General features: G+C 41.7%; 1 protein-coding gene across 1 annotated transcript; it reads right to left on the minus strand.

Moving 5' to 3' along the window:
- Positions 1-3,030: 3,030 nt before the first annotated feature.
- praf2 (PRA1 domain family, member 2) lies at positions 3,031-7,075 on the minus strand. Its single transcript, XM_075453316.1, has 3 exons — positions 6,848-7,075; positions 5,275-5,492; positions 3,031-4,254 (listed from the first exon to the last, which is right to left on the minus strand). Exons 1-3 carry the CDS (start codon positions 7,024-7,026, stop codon positions 4,115-4,117), a joined length of 537 nt encoding a protein of 178 aa, XP_075309431.1. The 5' UTR covers positions 7,027-7,075; the 3' UTR covers positions 3,031-4,114.
- Positions 7,076-10,205: the final 3,130 nt, after the last annotated feature.

Here is a 10,205-nt window from a genome sequence, read left to right on the forward strand (position 1 = left end):
ATCACAAAGCTGAGCTGCAACTATTTTTTCAAGAACTTTAGACATAAAAGGGAGATTGGATATAGGTCTATAATGAGCCAACACTTCTGAATCAAGAGTAGGTTTTTTAAGTAAAGGTTTAATTACAGCAACCTTAAAAGTCTGAGGTACATATCCTGTCAACAAAGACAGATTGATCAAATCCAATATGGAAGTGTCAATTAATGGGAAAACCTCCTTGAACAGTCTGGTTGGGATTGGGTCTAAAACACAAGTTGATGGTTTAGAAGAGACTATTGTGTGGGATCTCAGTTTTCCTGCATTAATTTAAAAGGGAAATCCAAGAAGTGGTCTCCTCTAACAGTGGCAGTTGGATTGCTGTTGTACTCAAGCAAGAGAATTCCATTTTCACCGTGTGTAATATTTATGGTCAGAACTCTTTTCCTTCCAACAAGACTCTTCTCCCAAATAGTGTCCAAATTCGATGAGCTTTATCGAACATTACGTGATGAATTTAACGAGGGTGCTGAAGTGATGGATTGATAAAAGTTGCTCAGGTTCTCAGAATAACAATCTCATTTTAAATTTCAGTTCAGATCTCTCTCTGACTGCCCGATTTGCACATACGTGATCAAACAAAAGTTGAACTTTTAGAATGTATTTATTCATCTGCTGCTCTTCACCCTGTTAAAGATGCCTCTCACTCTTTTGCCCCCTTTTCAGATCATAAATAAATTACTTTAAATGAGACAACATACAAGAAAATCAAAGACTAAGAGGCTATTGGAAATTCTGTAACAACATCCTCCGGGACTTCGAAAACGATTAAAATCCCTCATATGGAAACTTTTAACAATAACAAACTGTGATTGTCCAGAAAAATACAGATACAAATTTAATACAGATGCTTGGCTTTTAAAGAAGTATGATGAATGATAGAATCTATCTTTTTAAAATAAGTTAATTTCCTCTATTAAAAAGAAGTTAGCATTTCCACTGAAGAGGAATTGGAATTGAAATGGATACAAGTTGAAATGGATCAGATTTATCTAGATTTGGCAGGTGTGTGAAATCTTGAGCCAAATGACTGGGGTAGGGCGAAAATAATTGTAGTTATCTTTTTGCACTTGAAAAAAGAATATAATATAAATGGTATACAATCAACTGACCCTCAGGTAAATTTTAAATTTTGTATCTCCATTTTACAGGAATTTATATACATCTGCTTCTGATGAGAGCTTCAGCAGCAACATAAGACGTCATGTATCTGCTGTTGATACAGATCTGAGGAGTCCATGGGACTCTGTTCGAGCTGGAGGTTCAATTAAAACAGCGCTTTTCTCAAAGAAGAAAGGAAAATCACCAGATGTTGATGGTCAGTTGAGTTTTATCTCGACATCTGGAAGACCTCTCCAAGAAGGCATGTTGACCAGATGCTGGAAACCAACTCAGTTGTATCCCTGTATAACGTCTGTATCACTGGTGATGGTCCACCTGTGGAACTGCCACTCTAATCTGCCCCAACCCAAGCAAGGCCCAGGGCGGCTTAAACACCTGGAGACAGCGACTCACTCCCAACTGGAGTGGGCAATCCTCCATGTTCTGACTGAAGACGATGAACCAGACCTGTGGAGGTGCTAATTCTCATCCTGGCTGCAAAGCGCCCCCGTGCCTGCTGGAGGTTCCTGCGTGATGAATTCAACAGGACCACACTATCTGCCATAAAACAAAGATGTTATCTGAAGCTGACTGAACTTCCAACCCTTCGGCCCTGAGATGTGCCTAAAAATTCTGTCCATGAACGTTCTGAATATTGGACAAAGGGCAGCCCTGTCAGAGTCCAGCCTGCACCAGAGGCAAGTCTGCCTCACTGCCAGCAATGCAAACGAGGCTCTCACTCTTCATCATCAGCTATTCACTGCCTCAACATATAGCAAAACCCAACACCCAACACTCGGCTTCATTAGACCCCTGGATTACAGGTGTTGCAGACCCTGAGACCATTCTCAGGTGGATATACATTTTGAATGGTTGGATGTGTCCAAACGTTTGACAGGTATGAGATCATGTGACACTTAAAGTGCACACAAATGGACTTTATTGAACCGGGACTCCTGAATGTAACCGGTAGCACCATATTTTAAGAGCCTCAAAGCAAAGGGAGGGAATACATATACAAATACTGCTTTTCAATTTAAAAATGTTCAGAATTTTTCGCAATAAAATTACATAAAATCCAAAAAACAGGTCCAATTTAAAGTATAGATTGTGTGTTATAAAAATAAAACATAGGTTTATAAGGTGGGTGAAAGCTGTTACAATGCTCTGCAGCTCCATTATAAATTAATTCTGTGCAATATTTGTATTTATTTCATATAAAAATATTGGAAATAAAGTAACTTACTATTATGGACCAAATAAATAATCTTTCATTGTCTTTTTACTAAAGGAAAAGATTAAAAGACTAATTTTGGGTAAAATAATGATTCTCTAAATGTATAATACACATAATGCTTTCTATGTGTTCAGCTAAAGGTTCACACAAACTAAATTCCACAGGCTGCTCTCAGAACTATCCAGAAAGAAAAAAAGTACAAACAGAAGACAAACATTTAATGGTACATCAACTCATTTTTATAGCACTTTCTTAGTCTTGTTGACCACTCAAAGCACACTTATGCTTCAAGCCACATTCATTCACACACACACACACACACACACAATCTCGTACAGGACGTCCTGTTCTTTCAGGCTATGCTGTGCCTTTTCCACCCTTTGGTCACTCCCGTCCCAACTTCTTAAAAATGCTTTGCTGCCACCAGATTCAAGATGAGCGAATATTTTTCAGAAAATATTAAAATGTCTCCCTCTCTAGATTTGATGAGTTTTTTTTATGTTCTATTGTGAGCATATTTGGAAATCATTGGACTCAATCAACCCAACTGTTTTAGAAGTGCGTTGGTTCCTCCATATATTTTCCATCCCTGTTGTCCACAGCCTGTTCAGCTTGCTGGAGCCCACCCCTGCTGTCATTGCGTTGGAACAGCCTGGTGGGTCTTAGCTTCTTAGCTTGCTTTTATTTACAAAACTCCACTTCACAACAGTCATCTTGGGGTTCTTTACAAATAAGAAAAAACAAAACATTCCCTTTAAACAAGTACTTGGCAAAATATGAGACAAAATTATTTAAAAGGAAAGAAAATTCAGGCCAAGTATATATATGTGTTGTGTATGTATATATACATATATACTCTATGAGCAAGTAACATGGTATGCTGGCAACATCCCTAACATACAGATAATAATAAACTGGCACATACTTGATCAGCTAATGATGCATTTTAGCAATGATTAAAGGGGAAGTTAGTTTTTTTTAAACCTGGACCTTATTTCTTATCTACTCACAGATAACAGTTTGGTGAAAGTCGGCGTCCTTCAGAAGATATTTAGATCGCTGGAGATCTGCTTATATCCATATAACAGAGAGAACAGGGCAGAGACAGTACAGCCTCTGAATAAGGCATTATCTGTCTTTATGTCACCAATACTTTAAGACCAATGGATGAATGAACGTGTAACTATTCCACTGTTAGCTCAGAGCTGCCGTGTTGTTGTTATCGGGGGGCTTTCTGCACACGCTTCTACTGGGAGGAACGAAAAAAGATTGAAAGAAATGAATAATTGCACTGATTTACTGAAGCTAACAGAGTTCAGGCATGACTCGTGTGTGTTTGGTCACTGTCCACTTCTGACACACCTCAGCATGGAGCATGTTGACTGAACAGAATGTGGAAGTGTGAGCCCTGCCTAACAACAGATAATCATTATTATCATCATTCAGAGGCCATTTTCTGGCAACGCAGCGTAACGAATACACTACACACAGTAATTACAGAAAATAAACTCTAATTCAGATCAGATCAGAAACGACTTTAAAGCTGTTGGTGGACTTAAAGTACACGTGATCCGTTTGTTCCCTTCTGATTTCTGACAGGTTAACACACCATTTTTCTCTGTATCCCACCCTTGCACAGCTCTCATCCCTCTTCCATCTCTGTGTGGCAGGTCTGCACTTCCTCCTTCACCTCCACTAAGCCCACCCTTTAGCAGCACCCCCCCCTTCTCTTTATTGTCTCTATGATCCAGCCTCCTGCTCCTGTCCCAGGCCCTGTAGCAGCAGTCCCATGGGCGTCCTCTTCAGACCGATGCTCTCCAGCTTATTCTCCAGCTTGTTCTTCAGGTTGCGCAGCCTCACAGATGCATGGAGGAGAATCACTGGGAAGCAGACAGACTTAATCAGCAAGCATTTCAGGGCGTACTGCTAAATAATGAAGAGAACTGTTCACTGTAAAACTTTTAAAGCATTTTTATAACAAGAAAGACCTTTTCTTCATCCTCCTTTATTTTCAGATTCTTCTTGGTTTTCCTCTCACTTACATTTATGTGCAAAGAGAGGGTATTACTCAGGTATTATTCAGGTATCCCACAGAGCCGTTAGCCGTCTTTGACACTTAAAGGGTAACCGTGTGAACTTGGCTGGTCCTTATGGTCATCTTTGGGGTGAATTATAATTTGTGCACAGGATGCAGCTTTGATCTGTGAATGATACACAACTTGTCTTGTTGTCAGGGATCCATGTCTGAATCAGTCAAAAGAAAAAGAAAAGCTGAGGAACATACTGAGTTGGCTGAATGGGAGCTGCCCTCTGTGCCCTCTACAGTCAGTCAGTGGGTCAACACTGCTGTGAAACTCAACAACTCCGGAGATCCAGACACAAACGGAAGAATGTCATCTGTAAATGCTGAGTCCAGGAGCTTCTTCAGTGTGTAGCTCTGCCACATCTTCTTTGTGATTCCATGATGAATCAGAGTAAGATGTACCACACATGCATCAGCTCCTGCTCAGGTAATCCAGGGAGATGCATTTAGTGCATTTTGCTGCAGGAAGGATGCCATCCCTGCCCCCTTCCCTAAACTTGTCTATAGATTCAGACTTCGGGCAAAGAAAGTGAATATGCACACTGTTGCATTTATTGTCTTAAAACATTCCAAACATGACAATATGAAGGAGTGAGTCAACTTCACCACAGCAAAAAGGTTTAGGGCAGAACAACAAGAAAACTTCAAAGAGAAAATAAAATGCAGACGCAGGCAGATGTTTAAATCCGGCTCACCTGTTTCCATATCATCACACATCTGTGTGAGGTAAACAGACCTAAAGAGTACAGTTTATTAATCTGACGGTGATGTGGTGAACCACTGTGTGTGTGTGTGTGTGTGTGCTTTCCTGTCTTACTCAGTATGGGGAACGCTATCCCAAACAGGAACACACTCACTCCTCCCAACACGGATATGCAGAAGTAGCTGGCCAGCAGAATGGCCAGCACAGATATTAATGGGTGGTTCCTCCGGAAACGGCGAACGGGAGCTTGGTTCTCAGCAGCCCAGATGAAGCCCAGGAACAACAAGGTTACCGCTGCTGCCCCGACAAACAGCTGGAGGGGCTGAAAGTACCTGAGAGGAGAGATGTGAGGGACAGTGATGGGTATACCCTGTGAGATCCGTGCAGAAACAGGGCACAGAGTGCCAAACAGCTGTGAGGTGTCCTCCCAACAACACTGCACTGCCAGAATCAGACAACTCACAGGTGGCAGAGAGGGGCATCAAGTAAAAAGAGAGCCTCTCACCAAATATCAGCATGTATTTATAAATTCAAATAAACTAAAGAATCGAGGAAAAACATAACTCTAACCTTCTAAAAATTTGGGTTCCTGTAAAAAAAAAAAAAAAAAAAAGTGTTCTTGTGGATGAATTTGCCCCAAGCTGGGGGTAAGTTTATCTGGGTCGGTCGGTGGGGGTAGAGTGAACATCTGGAATCTTTCTAAAGATAACCCCAACCCTAACTAATCTAATAGAGCACTTTTGTTTTACACTTAGTCATGTTTCTTTTCTTAAAGACAACTAAATAGGAAAACTAGCAAAAATACTCCCCCAAACGTGGAATCCTCCCCACAACAAAGCATTGCTGAATAAAACGACATCAATAGAGAAGCTGGTTGAATGGACACATGTCACTCAGACAAATAAACATTTGAATCAAAAATAAGTCAAAAACTCAACCAAACACTGCTGCCCAATGAAACGTTGGCATGATATAACCATCCTGTCTTATGTTTAGGAGGCAGTGAAACGAGCGTCCATCAGGACATCACGGACCGATCATGGAAATCAGAGCTCTCTCCTTACACAGCATTTACTTCACTCTGCCCCATATCAACGACGCTGAAGTTGGCATCCGATTCGCAAATTAAAGAGGTGGGCATAAAGGGCATTTCACTGCATTTTGATCGACCAAAACAAGGTCCTGTATGGAAACTACAATAGTTACACTGCTCAAATCTGGATGGAATTATTCTAAAGAGGTTGTAGATTCATTAAAACCTTGTTTGGGATTTGTGAAACCTTTTTCTGATTTGTGAAAATGCAGAATAGGGCCATTTTACTGCTTTTTTGGAATTCTGATCACCCTAAACTGGGTCCTGTATGGAAACTACATTAGTTAGACTGCTCAAATCTGGATAGAATTGTTCTAAAACTGTTTTTGCATAATATAATATTTAAAAAATGTGCTGCGCTCTCTCACGGTGGTGCCTTGGCACCACTAAAAATACCCTAGCCTCGCCCCTGGTGCCACGTATGGAACTGTATAAAAAACGCCCATCTGTATTCTGATGATGATGCTTGGTCTGACTGCTTCTGCTCACTGAGAGGATGCATAAAGACAGGGAAATGTACCGAAATGAAGTGTTGGCTCCTGCCTGCTGCACAGATACAGAGAGAGGTGGTCTGGGAAAAAGCCTGGAACTTACCCCACAATGAGCAGGAAGCCCAGCGCGCACAGGAAGTAGTTGCTCTGGTAGTACAGCAGGTTGTTAATCATGCGGTTGTTCCAGCGGTCCAAGTCCCGCACATCTGGCACAGCAAAGCGAGCCGAGCTGAGCAGAAAATCATCCAAACTCCGGAGGGGAGGCGGCTGCACGCCTGCCATCTTTCCTCTCCGAGAAATAAACTCGATTTCCCAGAGTGCAACGCTGTGGAGAAACGAGGAGACGCTCGCTCTTTGTAGAGGCGCGTGCCCGTACATCGAGAGTGCGCTTCTCGTCACCGAGATTCCCCAGTGCCTTTTTCACTACAAACACAGTATACGTTTATCAACGAAGCACCAACACCAGAAGCCCAGAGCCAGCGTGTCTGTACAGGTCAGAGAATACCGGTCTGAGAGAAATGTCAGCTGTCAGTCCTAAGGTATGCTGGCAGCCACTCAGAGTAAAGCAACAACCTTTAAGTTCGTCAAGGAAAATAAAAGAAAGAAAATAAAAAAAAGCATCAATTATAGAACATGAGTGCATAAAGGAATAAAATAAAGAGTCAAAGTCTCAAAGATTTAAGTCTGTCACTGCCCTTCATAGCCTAAACCATCCCCATAGTGACGCATGGTGGTGGAATCATCATGTAGAGTGGTGATTGTCAGCAGCAGCAAGAATGAAGTGAAGGGAATATACACCAGAGATGTTCTTAATGGAAATCCTCCCTGAAGTTAAACAGCCTGAGACAGGACAGCAGTTCCACTTTCAGCATGACAGTGACTTTACAGTGCTTACAGGTGACCTTTACATTGCTTACAGTTGTCAGGGTGGTGTAGGGAGAAGGACACGGATGCGGAAATTCAAAAAAGCAAACTAGATTTATTTTTACAAAAACAAAGTAACAAACAAAAGGCGTGGCTGAGCCGGATAACAAAGAAACTTAAACTGTGTAATCAAATGAAACATTAACAAGACTAGGAACAAAACAAACAACTTAGCATGGCATGGATAAATACTTAACTTTGGCGTGGCGTGGCGTGAAGGTGTACATGTATGGTGCAAGGATCTCACAAAAACTGAAGGCAAACAGGGAACTTAAATACTGTGGGGAACTGATGAGTGCAGCTGATGGAAATGAGTGCAGGTGACGTGAATGAAACTAATTGCAGGGAAACTAAAACATGGGAAAACTAAGAACTAAACTAAGGCATGACTAAAACGTGATCTAAAACCAAACATGACCTAGAAACATAGTCCCATGACAACAGTGACCTTACAGTGCTTACAGTGACTTTACAGTGCTTACAGGGACCTTTACAGTGCTTACAGGGACATTACAGTGACCTTACAGTGCTTACAGTGACCTTACAGTGACTTTACAGTGCTTACAGGGACCTTACAGTGCTTATAGGGACCTTTACAGTGACTTTACAGTGCTTACAGTGACCTTACAGTGCTTACAGGGACCTTTACAGTGCTTACAGGGACATTACAGTGACCTTACAGTGCTTACAGTGACTTTACAGTGACTTTACAGTGACCTAACAGTGCTTACAGTGCTTACAGTGACTTAACAGTGACTTTACAGTGCTTACAGGGACCTTACAGTGCTTACAGGGACCTTTACAGTGACTTTACAGTGCTTACAGTGACCTTACAGTGCTTACAGTGATCTAACAGTGCTTACAGGGACCTTTACAGTGACTTTACAGTGACCTTACAGTGCATACAGGGACCTTTACAGTGCTTACAGGGACATTACAGTGACCTTACAGTGTTTACAGTGACCTTACAGTGACCTAACAGTGCTTACAGTGCCTACAGTGACTTTACAGTGACTTTAGAGTGCTTACATGGACCTTACAGTGCTTACAGGGACCTTTACAGTGCTTACAGTGACTTTACAGTGACCTAACAGTGCTTACAGGGACCTTACAGTGCTTACAGAGACTTTACAGTGCTTACAGTGACCTTACAGTGCTTACAGGGACCTTTACAGTGACTTTACAGTGCTTACAGTGACATTACAGTGACTTTACATTTCTTACAGGGACCTTACAGTGCTTACAGTGACCTTACAGTGCTTACAGGGACCTTTACAGTGACTTTACAGTGCTTACAGTGACCTTACAGTGCTTACAGGGACCTTTACAGTGACTTTACAGTGCTTACAGGGACATTACAGTGACTTTACAGTGCTTACAGGGACCTTACAGTGACTTTACAGTGCTTACAGTGACCTTACAGTGCTTACAGGGACCTTTATGTTCTAGAATGCGCTGCTGAGGGTGGCAGCACGTTGGAGTAGCTCTGTACCTCACATTGAGATTTATTCTTTTTTCTAAATTTCATTCCTGTTTTTTCTTGGAAGAAATTGCATTTTTTGGACAACTGTTCCTTCCTGCCTTGGATGCTGTGAAGCTGGATTGATTTTTCCCAATACTTTTTTATATTTTGCTCTTTTGTTATGATGCATAACCATAGCAACAAGGTAGTTTACAATAGGGAGCAGCTGATTAACATTGGAAAAGCAGAAATAATTTTACAACTGAAGCCAGAAATCCCACTGGAATTGAAAAGAAGGCGTCGTGGATGCAGAGCAGGAGCAAAGAGGAGAGAGAGAAAGAAGAAGTTGAAACCATCTCTGCCATCCATCATCATGGGCAATGTAAGATCGTTAGCTAACAAGTTGGATGAACTTCTAGCCTTGATAAGGACTCAGCAAGAATATCAGGAATGTAGCATTATGTGTTTTACTGAGACATGGCTGCAGGATCATATCCCCGACTCCAGCGTCTCTCTGCCGGGCTTCCTGACTGTACGAGCAGATCGAGATTTAAAGAGTAGCAGGAAAAGGAAAGGGGGTGAATTGGCAGTGCTTGTCAACAACAGATGGTGTCACCCAGGACATGTTACTGTGAAGAGTCGTATCTGCAGTCCTGACATTGAACTATTGGCAGTAGGTTTTCGTCCATATTATTTGCCAAGAGAGTTCACCAGTGTTGTTTTGGTGGCTGTTTGCATTCCACCCTCAGCTGTTGCCGACACTGCATGTGATGTCATCAGTTCCGTTGTTGCTAAGATACAGACACAACACCCCAATTCTTTTGTGGCAATATCTGGTGATTTTAATCATGCCTCACTCTCTGCTACACTGCCAACTTTTTAACAGTTTGTCAGCTGCTCTACCAGAGAAAACAAGACATTGGATTTGTTTTACACAAATGTCAAGGATTCATACATTTCCAAATCAAGACCTCCCCTGGGTAAATCAGATCACAACCTTGTTTTTCTCTGTTCAGCATATAAACCCCTTGTCCAGAGACTACCTGTCACAAAAAGGACTGTTAGAAAGTGGTCA

Source organism: Odontesthes bonariensis, chromosome 21, assembly GCF_027942865.1.
Source record: "Odontesthes bonariensis isolate fOdoBon6 chromosome 21, fOdoBon6.hap1, whole genome shotgun sequence".
Lineage (NCBI taxonomy): Eukaryota > Metazoa > Chordata > Actinopteri > Atheriniformes > Atherinopsidae > Odontesthes > Odontesthes bonariensis.

Excerpts from the sequence above, each read along its gene's own strand:
- praf2 (XM_075453316.1), bottom strand. The coding sequence starts at position 7,026 with ATGGCAGGCGTGCAGCCGCCTCCCCTCCGGAGTTTGGATGATTTTCTG. Across the intron at positions 5,493-6,847 it reads GGCTTCCTGCTCATTGTGGG|GTACTTTCAGCCCCTCCAGC; the intron begins GTAAGTTCCAGG and ends CTCTCCTCTCAG. Across the intron at positions 4,255-5,274 it reads GATAGCGTTCCCCATACTGA|TGATTCTCCTCCATGCATCT; the intron begins GTAAGACAGGAA and ends TCTGCTTCCCAG.